This window comes from Lindgomyces ingoldianus (genome assembly GCF_010093535.1).
Source record: "Lindgomyces ingoldianus strain ATCC 200398 unplaced genomic scaffold BDR25scaffold_23, whole genome shotgun sequence".
NCBI lineage: Eukaryota > Fungi > Ascomycota > Dothideomycetes > Pleosporales > Lindgomycetaceae > Lindgomyces > Lindgomyces ingoldianus.
Genome location: NW_022985184.1, coordinates 983,606 through 999,526, shown reverse-complemented (window position 1 = coordinate 999,526; position 15,921 = coordinate 983,606). Strand labels below are relative to the sequence as shown.

At 50.1% G+C, this 15,921-nt stretch overlaps 5 protein-coding genes across 5 annotated transcripts; 3 read left to right on the top strand and 2 right to left on the bottom strand.

Moving 5' to 3' along the window:
* Window positions 1-1,084: 1,084 nt before the first annotated feature.
* Window positions 1,085-4,719, top strand: BDR25DRAFT_304863 (uncharacterized protein). The gene is made up of 7 exons (XM_033690301.1): window positions 1,085-1,848; window positions 1,901-2,410; window positions 2,471-2,610; window positions 2,666-2,958; window positions 3,009-3,449; window positions 3,508-3,965; window positions 4,014-4,719. The coding sequence occupies exons 1-7, from the start codon at window positions 1,404-1,406 to the stop codon at window positions 4,313-4,315; spliced, it is 2,589 nt and encodes an 862-aa protein (XP_033545812.1). The 5' UTR covers window positions 1,085-1,403; the 3' UTR covers window positions 4,316-4,719.
* Window positions 4,720-5,294: 575 nt separating this feature from the next.
* Window positions 5,295-6,009, top strand: BDR25DRAFT_344159 (uncharacterized protein; the record flags this gene model as incomplete). The annotated part of the gene is made up of 2 exons (XM_033693907.1): window positions 5,295-5,680; window positions 5,753-6,009. Exons 1-2 carry the CDS (start codon window positions 5,350-5,352, stop codon window positions 6,007-6,009), a joined length of 588 nt encoding a protein of 195 aa, XP_033545811.1. The 5' UTR covers window positions 5,295-5,349.
* A 643-nt stretch (window positions 6,010-6,652) lies between these two features.
* Window positions 6,653-9,245, top strand: BDR25DRAFT_289979 (dihydroxyacetone kinase-like protein). Its single transcript, XM_033688491.1, has 4 exons — window positions 6,653-6,886; window positions 6,983-7,557; window positions 7,612-7,805; window positions 7,859-9,245. Exons 2-4 carry the CDS (start codon window positions 7,086-7,088, stop codon window positions 8,972-8,974), a joined length of 1,782 nt encoding a protein of 593 aa, XP_033545810.1. The 5' UTR covers window positions 6,653-6,886; window positions 6,983-7,085; the 3' UTR covers window positions 8,975-9,245.
* A 137-nt stretch (window positions 9,246-9,382) lies between these two features.
* BDR25DRAFT_289976 (uncharacterized protein) lies at window positions 9,383-11,209 on the bottom strand. The gene is made up of 3 exons (XM_033688490.1): window positions 10,734-11,209; window positions 10,110-10,681; window positions 9,383-10,043 (listed from the first exon to the last, which is right to left on the bottom strand). Exons 1-3 carry the CDS (start codon window positions 10,969-10,971, stop codon window positions 9,855-9,857), a joined length of 999 nt encoding a protein of 332 aa, XP_033545809.1. The 5' UTR covers window positions 10,972-11,209; the 3' UTR covers window positions 9,383-9,854.
* A 1,096-nt stretch (window positions 11,210-12,305) lies between these two features.
* BDR25DRAFT_304860 (S-adenosyl-L-methionine-dependent methyltransferase) lies at window positions 12,306-13,641 on the bottom strand. The gene has a single exon (XM_033690300.1). It carries the CDS (start codon window positions 13,367-13,369, stop codon window positions 12,521-12,523), a length of 849 nt encoding a protein of 282 aa, XP_033545808.1. The 5' UTR covers window positions 13,370-13,641; the 3' UTR covers window positions 12,306-12,520.
* Between the last annotated feature and the right edge of the window lie 2,280 nt (window positions 13,642-15,921).

The following is a 15,921-nucleotide window of genomic DNA, read 5'->3' as shown; positions in this document are numbered from 1 at the left end:
GATCCGTAGATGGGAGCAAAATGTACACCACGTTACCAGTGTGCCACACACCACATACCACGTACCACATTCCAAAACACACGGCGCTCTTAGTCTAGCGGACCTAGTTCCTCATTTTCTCACTGAAGTGTAGGTACTCGTCCAAGAGCCTGTCTTTCTCTCGGAGGGAGACTGTCGGTCGAAGCCAGGCTTTCGTCTGGCCATGCGATGCCAAGGGCGTTCCAAACAGGGCACGGGCTTGCTGAGATGACGGCATCAAGTGCTCTGCGGAAATTACGACGGTCGCTTTCCCATTGCATGCGGGTCTTCCAAGCGAAGCCAGACGCGAAAAGGCTTGGGTTAGACTGGTGTATCAATGGCGAGTAACGAGGGCGAGATTGCAAAGATCAGGAGATTGGTGGCGATGGAAAGTCGTCATGGAGACTTTGGATCGGCATCTCGATTTGTCGTCTAAAAAGCCACAGACGGGGGCTAAAGTGGAGGCATTGGCTGTGCTTGGGAAGCTGTGGCTTGCCCTCTGTGAAGTATGTGTTCTTGCAAAAGCACCATGCTCATGGAGCATGATCTAGGACTACTTCGAGTATGTGTTCTGGAAAGATGGCAAAGGATCGAGATCAGCGACATGGAATTTCTGCTGAAGCATGGGGATTTGGAGGTGTCGACCCAAAATGCAATGACGCCACGATGACATGGGATCCCGGCAGGCGATCAGAAGAGATCACAGAGTTCGCGACCTGAGTCCTCCGTCATGCACGACAAGGGGGAGTTCTTGCAGCATAGTTCCCGCTCAACTCGGCAAGCGCCAATCCAGCCATGTCCAGCATGGCCAGCAAAACAGGCGAAAATTGCCTCAGCCGACGTGTTTTGTTCCAGGACGCGGCCACAACGGATTTCGATCAATCAGTGTGTGTCATTGCTGGCCCAGGCTTAGAGGCAACGCTCAATTCAGCGTGCCTTGGCCTCGTCGACGGTGTGTGTGTCCATGGATGACGTACGTGTGCCACCGAAACAGCTCCCCCCCCCAGTCGTACGGTCGCCAGCGCCTGAAGCTTTCCCTCGCAACCAGTGACCACTTCACCCCAGATAAAGCGCCTGCGCTGCTCCGCCGCTGCTCCATCGTACTACCCCCCAATCTCCCACATTTTGTTTTTCCTCACTGTTTGTGATACCCATGCCCACGGCGACAGCTCAGTTCGCTTTCCAACATAGCTCCTCCAACATAGTTCCTCCAACACAGCTCCTCCAGCATAGCCCCTCTAACATCGCTCCTCCAACATTGTTCCTCCATCATTGCTCCTCCATCATTGCTCCTCCATCATTGCTCCTCCATCATAGCCCCTCCATAATAGCTCCTCCACAACACTAGATACCTAAACACATATAACCGCGCTAATTTCGTCACCATGACCTCAAAAGCTGTCAACCGGCCCACGGACGTCAAGGTCAAGGAGAGGGACGTTAACAATAAGCTTCAGCTCTATGGCATCTACTCTGCATTCGCCAGTGGCAAGGTTCCGTCTAACCAACAGATCGATGTCGCGCTTAACAGCGCGTTGGCCTCGAAGCCCCTGGCCTCTCCGTCGAAACGTCTTTCACCAGACGGACAAACACTTGTCGCCGACCTGCGCCAGGTCATCGAGAACGCCAAGCTTCTCCTCCTCAGCAAGAACGACGGCAATCTTCTACAGGACTTCATCTGGCAGACACAGCAGGTTTCCGCTGCCGACGCCAAGGTTCCCGGTGCGCCACTGGACAAGGACACGGCCAAGCAGCATGGAAACGAGGCGCTGGAAGGTCTCCGAACCTTGGGCACTCTCCTCATCAGCAACGGACAGTTTAGGAAGCTTCGTAAGTAGCCCGCGCAGCAGCATACCCCCAACCCATGCTAACTACCCTCAAGTGAGTGATGCGAGCGTTCTGCTTCGAGACATCGCCGGAGATGCGGCCACCAACACGGCGGCCATGGTGAAGCCGTCTGAGGAGCAGCTGGCACAGATCGACAAGCCTGCCGACGACAATACTTGGCACGAGGTTCCGGACTTGAGCATGGGCAGCATTCAAAGTCAAATCAAGGCCAAAGTACCCTTTGGAAAGAAGGACGCCCAGATGGCCGCCGGGGACGTCTCTGAAGCTGCCCACCCCACGGGATCTCGAGACCCTACCGACACTGCTGCCCTAGTCGCGCAAGAACAGCAGGCAGGCGCGCCACAAGGTCTCAATTCCGATGCTGCAGTTGGGCAAGTGCAGCAAGCAGTGTCTAAGAATCTGCCGGAGGAGGATAAGAACCGCATGAAAGATCAGCGGGAACGTGCGCAAAACTACCTGAAGGGGAAGATGCCCAAGGAGAGGCGCGAGCAGACCGTTTGGAGACTCAAGAAAATGGTCGTTGAAGTGCAGGGACACTCTGATTGTAAGTCCTTTTTTTGTTTTTGGCCCTTGCTCACAGCCATTTGTCTGACAAATCTTGCAGATCTACGAGCCATTGAAACATTACTTCGTCTAGCGGAGGAATACGCGGGCCATAGTAGGGACATGGCTACTCAATCTAAAGGAACAGTCAAAGGTGCCCACCAAGACGATGCGCTTACTAATGCAGAGACTGACTTACGGGTGTGTTTCTCTAGGAATCTCTAGCCAATACAAAACAATGCTGACGGATATTAAGACGCTTCTGGAACGATTCGCCAATAGCACCTCGTTCGATGATCTCATCGACTCCATCAACCAGATCTACCGCGACGCCGACCGTGATCCCGAACTGAAGAGCTGGTTCAAGCATATCGACGCTTACGTTCGCAAGTGCTTGAAGGAGCAGGGCTTTATTATGCAAGATGTCTGCAACGGTGAATGGAACGAGATCTATGACGAGGGCCACCGCCTTCTTCGTGAGCGTTATCGAGGCCATACCGACCGCATCGTCGATGAGTTCAAGTTCCTCGGGCAACAATTTGATGAAGAGTAAGATACCTGCTAGTAGTTCTCGCTTCGCGAATTGACCATTCTTTTAGTGCCCAGAATAAGGCTTTTGCTCAGAGCCTCACCAAATTGTTTAACGACCTTGGCCATGACGCGTCGGGCAAGCCCGTGTTTAAGCCCCATCTTCTGAAGGATTTGTCGGAAGTTATCCTTCCAGCATTCTTCGAGAACATCCGCTACATTCCGATCCCTAGGATTGAAGTCTCCGATCCCATGGTTGACGCTGTGGTGGAAAACCTTGTGATCGAGGGGGATAACCTTGCTCCCAATGTGCTCGAATTTGGCTCCGATAATTACTGGAGGTGGGGACGCAAGAGCATTGCCAGCAAGAACAAAAACAAGATGATGTTGAGCGTCTCTGGCATTCAGATGGACCTGAGAGACGTCAGTTACTATGTCAAGCGCAAGCAGGGATTCCCCTCCGTCACTGACAAGGGAGTTATGGATGTCTTCATGGGTGGATCTGGATTCAGGTAAGTCATATACATGCCTGACCACCGTAACTGTTCTTGAATGCTAATTAAATTGTAGTTTCAAAGTTGAGCTCGAGACTGTCGATAAGTCTGACAAGATCCACTTCTTCAAGATCACGAAGGTGTCTACCGATATTAAGAACCTCCGGATTAAGCTGAAGAAATCTAACCACAAGCTCTTGTTCGGCATGTTCAAACCCCTTCTGCTAAAAGTGATGAGGCCAGTTATTCAACGTGTTTTGGAGAAGCAGATTAAGGATTCAGTCAATCAGTTGGATGCCCTTCTCTTCGACATCAAGAACGAGGCAGAGAAAGCCGTAGAAGACGCCAAGCGTAATCCAGACCCTCAAAACATCCAGAACATCTACCAAGCATACGTTACGGCTATCAACAAGCGTATCATGCAGGGCAAGGAGAAGAAGGCCCGGATTGAGGAGCGCACCAAAGATACGAAGGTCAACATAGCCGTCACCCAGCATGACTCGATCTTCCAGAGCATCAGTCTTCCTGGAGGCAGTAAGTTATCTGCCAATTCTTCACTGATTGATGCTAATGGCCTCGCAGTCTCCAGCAAAGCAACTGAGTATAAAGACCTTGCCGCTAAGGGTGAGAATTGGGAGAGTCCAGTATTCTCCATTGGTTCGGCGAAGGAGACTACCAGCCTTCCAAAAATCGCAGCCATCACCCGCAAACCACATGGTCGGCAGGGTGGGTACGAATCAACCCCTTCCGGCGGTCAATCCAACGGTTTCGCTGGGCAGGTCGACAGTGCGTTCAACAGCGCCCCTAATGGAGTTGTGGGTGCAGCTGAGAACTATAACACCACGCTTGGCAATCAAAACCCCGTCCTCCAAGGCTCTGTCTAAATTCCCTACCACCAAATCCTGTCTAGAATGTCTCGCCGCTCCTGAGGTTTGTCTGGCTCCCCGTAATGACCTAAATGCCGACAATTGCGATGACTTGTACGGTGGCTGCCAACGAATCTCTCCTCATTTTCTTACTTCCCGCGTTGTATTAATGGATGATACCACGGTGCGCTGGGGGCGCAAAAGCATATTGGTAAATGATGGCTTCCTGGACTTTGGAATGATAGACAGTACACCCGTAATGAGGATGTCGAGACGGTGAGGGAAGAACAGTTGAGTGAGGCAGGTAGCACAGCAATACTGGCGTGCGAAATTGTGTAGTCAATGAGAAGAAAGTCAATGATTTCTATGCCAGACTTTCGTCGATTGTGATAGAGATTCATAGATGAGAATGTTCGCAATTAACCAGAAACATATAAGTGCTGTGTGTTTAGTGATCGTTGCAATGCAAGCGGAGAAGGACTTGAGGAAGGTATTTGATTAGTCTTAAGATATATATGGAAACTACAAGACCACAGCTCTAATAAAAGCTTAGTGCTAAAATAAGACATCCGCCCCAGATTCCCCAACGACTTCTCTAATTCACCTCCGCTCGGACCACAATGCCAGCCCCAAACCGGAACATGACAACCTAAGCTGCAGTAAAAGCCACAAAATGTTCCAAAAACGCAGGAACAGGAATGATCCACAGCTGAGGGCCAAAACAATGTTTCGGAGAATGAAGTCAAAAGGGTGTCAGCCAATCAGAACACTTGAAATGTGATGCGCGGCTGGATATGGTTAGCTTGAAGGCAGTTTAGGTAACATGCTGCGAAAAGAGAGCAGGGATTAGAAAGACAAGAGACGCATGTGTAAGGAGCCGTGTTGGGGGTGGGAAAGGAAAGGATAAATATATTGTGGTAAGTTCCTGTCTGCTTTCGTTTTGTATTGTAGATTTTCAGAGGTTAAGGAGAAGAAGCGCATCGTAGCCATTTCAGATCTTTTGTTTCCCTCTCCTACCTAGTCCCATTTTTGAAAGTTCCAACTTTCTCAGAATGCATCACCTCATACTGCTCGCTTTACTATCTTTCCTGGCCATTGCCCCGGCCCAGAAAATTTTCATCAACAAAGTACCAGCCTATTCCTCCCTTCCTTCATGTGCTGTTCAGCCCTTGTCGACCATCGTGCGCAACATGGAACAGGGCTGTGGTGATGGCGGGAAGACGACGTCATTCAGCTGCTTTTGCACAGCGTCGTCGTCGAAGATGGAAAGCAAAATTAGCCAAGCGGTTGAGAAAAAATGTGGCAGCCAGACAGTAACTGGGGGAGTGGAAAAGGCACTGGGTGTGTTTGCGAGCTACTGCGCGATGGGGAATGGGACGATGAGTAAGTGTACCTAATAAATGGGCGGTTGAATCCAGATATTCGGACTCGCGGGACTGACTGAGTGGCACATAGGTTCCGTCCCAGCGTCAACAACAGCAAACGCAACGGTTTTGACAGCGACGGTAACAGGCTCGGAAAATGCGACCATCTCGCTGTCGATATCAAATGCTGTACCTACCCCCACGTCTGCTCCTGTGGGACCTGCTCCTACGGTGACTGTAGCTGCGCCGTCGAGTACGGGGGGTGCTGGGTTCTTGAAGGGAGGGATAGAGGCGAGGATAGCTGCTGCTTTAGCACTTTTGGTAGGTCTTATGGGGGCTCTGGTATAAAGAAGATAACAAGATAGGAGATGAAATGCTGAGGACCACGGGTTAGGCTTGGAGAAGACTGAGCAGAGGTGAAGGTTGGCGATGTTACCTGGTGAAAATGTTCTAGCTTTATGTGACGATCGAAGACAAAATTTAAACAGCTATGCTTTAGAATTCTCTTTTGTACATTTAATAATAAACCCAATTTTGGTACATTCGTACGAAATTCTTACGCAAATCACTACGATGGTAGAGCATGAAGGAAGCAGGATGGAGGTTGAAATTGGCATTTGCCTGAAACCGAGCCATCCCCACCAAATTGCCATAGCAAAGATAAGTTGTATATAAAGTTTGGGAAGATCACGGCCTCGAAATATCCCATCTAATCTGTTAAAGAGGGTTTGATTCAAGGAGACCCATTCAGCATAGAAACGGATATCGAAGGGGGCGTCACGTGACTCAATGCCCTCGAGACTAGCCGTTCTCTTTCCCATGTCAAGTCTTTCTCTTCGCTTACAGTGAACCATACTTCATCCAACCAACCACACCGGGATATCCTAATTCGGGCAATCCGGACTTCCTTCATTCACACCGATCACAATAAGCAATTCACCATCCCGCATCAAGTATTGCGAGGTTTTGGTGCAAGTCATTTGTTTCGAGGCGGGACATTTCCCGGGGGTCGCTGCGCATTCTGTGGTTGGAGATGGCATGGCATGCACCCCTCATGCCCCTAGATGGCGGGGCGTGGATCAAGGCGGGGCAGGGGGAGTGCTTTATATAGAGGCCGTCATTCCCGCTCTGAATTGCCTTGGAGGTAGTATGCATGCTTTCTCTTCCTTTCTACCGGTGGCTATGTGGACAGATACCATGGCTTGAGGGTTCAGTGAATAGCTCGGTACGTCGGTTTTCCCTTTCATGCTCCTCTCAGAACTTTACTTGCTCAACAACACAATGGATTTCTTTGTTTGATGTTACCATTTACAATTGCTAGATACTTGAACATATAGTATATCTCTGCGTAGATAGAGTACAGCGCTTATACTATCAAACTATTCTCCCCTCCGGTTTCGAAGCTCCTTTGGACTCTCTCCACCATGTCACGAAAACACTTCTTCTCCAGCCCTGAGGGTGTCGTTGTCAACATGCTCAACTCACTTGTCTCCCGGAACAGACACATGGGACTCGACGAAACAAATCGCGTCGTCTACAACAAAGCTCATCCACCGTCACAAGTAACCGTCATCTCAGGGGGGGGAAGCGGACACGAGCCGGCTTGGTCAGCTTTCGTCGGAGACGGTATGTTGTCAGCAGCTGTATGCGGCGATATCTTCGCGAGTCCATCGACCAAGCAAATCATGGCTGGAATTAGGAATGTTCCCTCAGATTCCGGGATTATATTGTGCATTACAAATTATACTGGCGACATGCTGCATTTTGGTCTGGCTAGAGAGAAGGGACAGGCGCTGGGGTATAAGGTGGATGTAGTGTGTATGGCAGAGGATGCTGCATTGGGTAGGCAGAAGTCAGAGAAAGTTGGAAGAAGGGGTCTAGCAGGCAACTTGTTAGGTATTTACCCCTAATACTTGTTCCTACGGAGTGACTGACGGGGAGGTGCCAAAGTCATCAAACTTATTGGTGCCGCTTCGCAGAAGAACTGGCCGTTTGAGAAGTGCCGGAAGCTTGGGCAGTTGGGTAACGACGAATTGGTGACCATTGGAACCAGCTTGGATCACTGCCATGTTCCAGGTCGAGAGGCATTTGAGCAGGTCCCGGATGATGCTTGCGTATTGGGAATGGGTATTCACAACGAGCCTGTAGGTCTCTCGGACAATTGCTGTCAAAACAAAGTCATTGATTGAATGTGTAGGGACTTCGAACAATATCCCCCATGCCCTCGGCTGAAGATATCATCAAAGAAATGCTCAGATACCTTCTCGATCCCGAGGATAAAGACCGCGCGTTTGTAGTCTTCAAGCCAGAGGACGAAGTCGTCATGTTAGTCAACAACTTTGGTGGGCTTTCCGGCCTTGAACTCGAAGCCTTAACGAGCACAGCCTTAACTGTTCTGAAACGCGACTGGAACATCGCACCCACTCGCATCTACGCCGGTATCCTTGAAACTTCTCTAAATGGACAAGGCTTCTCCATCACGCTGGGCAATATGTCCGGAATGGCGCGGGCTATGAATGCCAAAACTTCTGAGATCATGGAACTTCTAGATGCTCCAACGAACGCACCAGCCTGGCCCAGGAACGGATATGCGCCCATCAAACACTCCGAGGAAATGGAGGCGAAGAGACAGCAAGCGAATGCCGCAGCCTCAGGTTCAGGCCCCACGAACAAAGGTCCTGCAACGCCATCGAGTCTGATACCCGCACTTCGGAAGGCATGCAACGCTGGTCTAGAAGCCGAACCCAAGATTACACAATACGACCTACAAATGGGCGACGGCGACTGTGGTGAAGCTGTTGCCGGGGTGTGCAAATCCATACTGGCAAATCTAGACTCGTTGCCATCCTCTCCACCCCCACTTCTCATACTCCTCGAGAGCATTGGTGAAAATGTCGAGGATGTAGGCGGCTCTTTAGGGGCCATTCTGAGCATTCTGGTCACGGCCTTCACTAACGCTTTGCATGACAACACCATCAAAGCAAACAAGCCTCTCGATATATCCACCGTCTCCGACTCCGCAGTAAAGGCCCTAGAGAACCTCAAGAACTACACAAGCGCTAGAGAAGGCGATAGAACTGTCATGGATGTTCTGATCCCGTTCGTCGGCAGCCTAAACACGTCACAAGACTTAGCCAAGGCCGTCAAGGTAGCGCGAGAGAAGGCTGACGAGACGAAGGACATGAAGGCAAAGTTCGGCAGAGCAACATATGTTGGGGAAGAAATGGGGGCAGAGAGGAGTCAGATTCCAGATCCGGGCGCGTACGCGGCTGGCGTGTGGTTGAATGGCCTTTTAGATGGATTTAAGGGATAGTAGCTGCTGCCACGGTCTCGGCACAGTACTTGCTTCTGTGGTGTAGGCTGGAGATACATGGTTTGACTTTTGCAACAAGTATAATTCAATGGTTGAGGGGGAACTACTGTATTACGAGATTGTCGATCTATCCAGGCCGCCCATTGGTGGTAGAGAACATCTCCAGCATTGACGATCTTTTTAACGTCGGGAACTCAAGCTTCCTGCTCTCTCGATCGAGAAGGCCTAAAAGGCAAGTGTGATGTATGTAGAACACAATGCCAGCTTCTTCACTTCTTCCAAGATCTCGACATTGGTTGTCCGGTCTTCCTCTCTACATGAATGCAAACTAGAAACATGTCAAACAGCAGGAGGTCATGACAGAGTTGGATTCAGTGTATTGATAGTGACGAAAGGGTTTAGTTACAGCGAATTAGTTGCATTACGCCGAATCCGGATTCAAGTCCTTCCCCGAAACGATCAGGAAATAAGAGTTGAACTGGAATGCTTTCAAATCCCACATCCTAGGAAAGGCTCGAGGGTCTCACCCTTTGGAAACCGTGATAAAACGTGAAGCTGCTATGTCTGAGATTATTATGTATAAGCTGGCTACGGACATACGCCGTCCCGTCCTTCTTCCCTCTCTCTTTAAAACGAATATTTTCCAAAGATTCTTCAGTTCCGACCGTCACTATACTCCGATCCAAAGACGTCATTATTCAAAACCGAGCGCGCTTCTACGCTGCGGCCTCAATTCACGCCGATTATCAAGATCTTATGTCACCACACCATCTATGCGCCAGAACTCCCATGCCATGCAAACCCACGAATTCGGAATAAACAAACCTATATTTTTAATTCGACAATCAATATGCATCGACTATAGCGAGAACGGAGGGTTCTAGTATCCAACGGCGGAGTAGTGTGATGCGCGGTTGTGCGGCTGCTGGTAGAGTGAAGGGGCATATTCGGACTCATTGTACACAGTACCTCGCTTGTCCTCCTCGGGGAGCAAGTCCTTGACTTCCCAGTTGTGTGCCTTGACACCGACAGAAAACTCAAGGTCTTCGCGGGTAATGGAATCCCAGTACTATTTTTAGCCAGGTTAGTGAGGCGAAGGATTTCGGGGGGTGGACATTAGACAGTAGGAACGTACCTTGTAGACCATCATGACGCCCAGCAGATTGCAAATGGTAGCAAAGAAAAGGCCGTCGAGATAGTGCTGCACCTGGTTGCAAATGGTGTCGCTGAAGACATAGAGGGTGACCTGGCCAATGACGAAGAAGAAGACGCCGAAAGCGATGTCACCCAACGGCCAGCGGTCCTCTAGGGTGCCGACGACGAGGAGGGTCTGGCTGCAGACATAGACGAAGATGCATATTGCGTTGACAATGTAGAGCACGACAAAGATGCCGACAGGGTTATCGGGCCTCAGGCCAGCCCAGCCCTTGAAAGTCAAGAGCGAGACAGCGCCGCTGATGATGAACATGCCGAGAGAGGACAGTCGCAGCAGCCAGACCGAGAGGGTCGTGCCGTCCTCGTAGAGCTGGAAGCCGACGAAGCCGTTAATCAGCAGGCAGGTGCAGAGCGCCGAGGCGAGGCCACATTGGGCAGCCGCGAAGTACGGGTATGCGCCGGTTCCGGGAGCCGTGACGCCTGAGTCGAGGATGAGGGAGACCATAGTCAGCACCATGTAGATGTAGAAGAAGGACGTGATTTCCTTGCGCCCTGGTGTTGCTGTTAGCTAATACTGTCCCCAGAGGGTATTGGCTCGACGCACCAACAGCCGTAAACTTGGACCGCACGTGGATGATCATGACAACCGTCATTATCAGCGCAAGAATATGCATGAAGTCATTGGCGCCCTGGAAGATGATGGTGTTCGCCAGCTCAATCGTCCGCGAGTAGCATGACGCCTGGATGCCGGTACCGTTGTTGATCTGCGACGGAGGTCCGACAAGGGCACACAGCGGTATCGCCGTCTTGTCGCATATCGTGGTGAAGTCGCCAAAGCCCATCGTCGGAGCGGAGCGGGTGTTATGGTGGGCGAGGCGGGAGAGGCGGCTGCGATGAGACAACACGGCACAGGAGACAAGCGTAGAGCGGCGCGACAAGCGTGAGCGTCCCGGTGCTGCGAGGCCTGGCCGAATGGTGAGCAGAACAAGTGAATGTGTCGAGTAACAGCAACAGCAGTAGCAACGAGGGACGGACAGCGGGCGTGGTGGGGAAGGCGTGAGTGAACGATGTCGTTGGTTGTCAGGGAGTGAATTGTTGTTTTAGGAGCCAACTGGAGTGCCAAGCAGGTCCGAGCTGAGCCACGATGCAGGTCCGGCCTCCACACACGAGCGCCTCGTGTTCGTGACATTCACTCCCCGACTCCCTCTTGTGCTACCCCTCACTTGTCGTCTCGTCTCTCTATCCCCACATTACGCTATCACTACACAATTGCCATTCCATCAACGGGATCAATCTTGGTCCTGTGGCGCAGCAGGTTGCTGAACCCCTCGCGCTGCACTGTTCCTAAAGCAAACACACCACCTCCCATGATAATTACAGCAACGACCTACCTCAAACTCAGTGCATCCACGCTACCTATAATCTCTACATTATCTAGAAGAAACGCTAGCCTCACCTCCGCCCGTCCGGCATGCTTTGGAAGACTTTTGCGTCTGGATGAGACTGTTTCATGCAAACAGGCAGAATGGGAATAGTTGCCGGTCTCCGTCCAGGCGGTTTGCATCTTGGTAGGGTCTTATTTCCGCCAAGTCGGCATGCTACAGCTGCAAGTTAGAGCTATCTACTTCTACTGCTTGGTACGGACATTACCTGTGCCTTTCCCAGTCTCAGTTCCTCGGTCTAAACTGTTACAACAAATTGCACCCTCATAACAGTCTCCCTAGTTCTAGCAAGAAGATGAATACCTTGTTTTGTCACTTCCCTACTTAGCAAGTTGTGTAACATTGTATATTTAGCACTCCTGTCAAATACTTCTAAGTCTTCTAGGTCTCTCACTACTCTCTAAGAATCTATCACTTTGTGTCTCTTGTTTCTTTTGCCAACACTTTGCCGGAGAGGTAGAACCCGAGCTGCGTTCAATAGTCTTGAAGGCGAAGCCATACTGTTTTGAATGATAGAAGAGTAGCGAAACTGCTGGACCTATATACGGCAATTCATTAGAATATTTCAGAGCTATATAAGAGAGAAGAGGGAGGGCGCGGAGATACGTCATCGGAGAAACGCCATCGGAGAAATAAATGGTGAGGAGGGCGATAGAGGTGGTCTGCTTCCATTGGCATCCCGTTCGCCTTGCAGCTTGACAGCAGAAGATCCATGAATTCAAGGCATAGTAGTGCCCATCTACTATAAGAGTCTCGCATAGCTTATCACAACCTTACAGGAACAAGCACCTTAGATCTATGACTCTCGATTGTCTCAACCTTAACCTGCAATCAACATCCAATTTCCAGCCCACCTCTGTCTAGAAACCGTCCATAGAGACTTTATCCAATGTCAGTGTAGGAGCAGACATATCTTCAGATTCCTCTCTTCCTTAAGCGGCCTTTCGCCTCACTTCGTTGCAATCACAACCCACTGGCTTGCACGCATCCATACCTCGCCATCAACAATCTTTGTACCATCAGCTTCTCTCAAGGCCTTCTCCAGAAGGCCAACAGCCTCATCCCATCTCTCTTCGTCGCTTTCCTGCCATGTTCCGATGCCTCCGAGGAAAGCCCACCCCAGCTCAGCCCACTTCGTCACGTCCTTCGGGTGCGCCCATGCCTCACTCTTCTCAACCTTCATCTTTTCCTGCTCAAAGCCGGCTTCAACCATAACCTTCTGGAGCTGCTTGCCATCGCTCCAGTTGATCGTTGGCGCTGGGTATGGTTTTCCAGGTCGAAGGACGTCATGGACTGCTTTGATTGGTGCAAACCATGTTACATACTCCCAGCAGTTCACGATGGCGGTGCCGCCAGGTTTGAGTGTGCGATAAATTTCCTTTGCACCACCAACCCCAGCTAAGGTGGTGAAGAAGATGCCGATGTTGGTGATCGAGTGCGTGAAGTACTTGTCCGGGAAAGATAGATTTTCTGATTTCTGGTTGGTGACTTCGACGGGCCAGGAGTTCTTCTTGACGTCTTCTTGGAGGACATCGAGAAAGGCCTGGTCATGGTCTGTGGCGTGTATTACTATGTTTGAGGGGGGTTTCGAAGACAGGATGAGACGGGTGACGGTGCCAGAGCCACACGTGTTGTCGTGAATGATCGAGGAGGCTGGAATGGAGGGAATTAAGTTCAGATTATGAGACGCAAATTGCGCTGTTACTTTCCCGCCTGTTTCTTCGTATGTAAGAACTTTTTGCTGGCCATCCAGCAGGGCTTTGGCTTGTTTCGGTAGGAATCCGGCTTGAGCGTTCATGTTGGTGGGTTTGAAGTCGTGCGGAATCAAGGATAGTGGCTATCGGAAAAGTTGAAAGGAGAGTGCTTCTGAAATAGCCAGGAATTCAAGGTCTGATGCTGTCAGAACATCGAGGTAGAATCCAGGACTATATATAATTTGTGAGTTGGTGGCCTCGTGCTAGCGCTGAGAAGGGTGTACTAATCTGGCCCAAGGAGTTGGGGATACACCAACAAGCTGATGCACTAGCATTAGGGACGGACAGGTATGTCACAACGCTCCTTCGTGACTTTCTTGATGCTTTGAAGCGGCTTTCATGATGTCCGTGGTGATGCATGGAGATACTTTTGCGGACATCCGGGTTCTCGGGCTCGGATGATCGCCATGTCCGAGATCGCCTCTTGAGAGGTCGGCTTTGTGTATTTTCGTGCGATTCTCGTAGACCTTTAGAGTCCCATCTTCGCAGGGGTGATCAAGTTTATACTGAACTGATTTGGAGCCGTCCAGAGACGACATGCCGTATGAAATCAGAGGGGCTGCTGAAAGAGGCAACTGGGTACGTGCCTGTCTTCCTCCATTCAAATATCGTCTTACCTCTACTCGTAATTTCTATCTACTAATCTAATTTCGACGGCGCCTTCCACACACTCTGCATACTATATATGCTACTCAATGTCTTAGCCTCTTTACGTACTGCTTGTACATACCTTCGACACACTAATACTGGGTTCAATGTCTCGCAGAATACGACCAGCCTGAGCTAAGTGTCGTTTTCTAAGCAGCATGGTGAGATGGTGGAGACAGTATGACTACTTGCATTGCCTCTCCGACTTAACATTAAATCGGCTAGAGTTGTGGCTTCCTTTTAAAGGCTTTTAGTATACTCCTCTCTTCTAACACCAAAGCCTGAGAAGCTTTTCGATCGCGTGCACTTATTCTGTTTGGTTCTATGGTAACAACAATTCATCTTCTTTCAACGATGTTAGCGCTCAGTTTGACAAATAACTCTCAGGACCCTTTTCTAACTAGAAAAGACTCCAGTAAGTGTGCGCCCAGTGCTGCATGAGTGCCAATTGACTGAGCAATCGCAATCATTCGCTTCCCTACTTCTCTCCAACCAGGGTTCCGGCACTTCCCCCAGCAGCCCGCTCTCCATACACGAGTTCCTGGAGTCCTACCGTTAGTAGTACTATTAGTAGCAATTTAGCCATTTTTTGGAACAGCATTCCTTTACAATGAGAGGCTCTCATCACGATTGATGCCACAACATACGAGTACTTTGGTACAAGGATATCTGGCCTGTTATTTATCGAATATTTTACTGAAGCCGCTCCACACTTAAGCGGACATTGCTTTGTAGTCCCTGAATGCCGTTATTACTCACACTAACAGCACACCCGAAACGTATCCGAAGTACGCAGACGTGTCGCAAAACGTCTATGCCAATGGCCCGACCAGTCTGAACAGCCTTACATCTTCGATCCTACAACCGCATATGGCTTCCTCTCCCCCAAGGGTGTAAGTGGCATTGAAGTCCCAGGCGCCTCGGAAGCCGAATCGTGCTATGCCACACTCGCCCTTTCTGTTTGTCAAATGGTGGGTGCATACGTTCTTGTAGCGTCCGCGGCGAACTTCAACTAACCACTGATGTTCCAAAAGGAGATTTCGTCAAATATAAGTGTCACCACCTGCGTTGCCATATTCCCATATATACCTTTTTCTCTCTATGCAAATCTGGAGCACTCCCGAATGGTGTTGGTCCTAGCTTTCGAGATTTTGGAGGATGGTTTCTATCCCAACAGCTACGCGATACATGATCTAGGAACTCGATTCCTAAATGCGGCTAGGCATATGGAGGGTGGCGAGGAAGTTATATCCGTCGAGAAGAGCGGAAACATGTTCCTCATGGCATGTGCCTACAATAACTTCTCCAGTAATAAGGACTATATCGTCCAACACTACCCGTTGCTGAAACAACTCGAATAATATTCTACTGACTTCTCGGTTGCCAGATACCAGCTTTGTATAGCTAAAGGCTTTCCTTGCCTTTTTATCATCTTCTCTTTATGCTTAACTAGAATAGATGACTTCGCTGGTAAATTAAATGTCCAATCCAACCTCGCCGTAAAAGGCATCGTGGCTCTCAATGCCATTTTCCAAATGCTATTGCGTACTGGCTTAACAATATGTCGACAGGCTGCGCTTTTACTGACTAGTACGAGACCGCGGGTACGGGGGGTTATCCAGAAGGCGGTAGTGTATTCATAGCCCGTCCTGTCGCGGGGGAAGCTGGGATGGATAAAGTACTTGAAGTGGAGCGAATGGAACGTTGACACTGGACCGCCTTTGGCCGGATAAGAACGCAACTTTCAGAGTATCAAGCACATACAGGACAGGTGCTGCCGACGACAACGGGGACTGTTGGTGCGCCAGCTACGTATGCGCCCCCATGGGTGTGCTAACGTTGTAGGCTATAAGGTCATGACTAGGATGGGTTGGAAGTGTGCATTGTGGTGAACATGTGATCCTAGGAGCCCTGATAATCACGCAAGTATCTAAGGTTAAATTTGAAG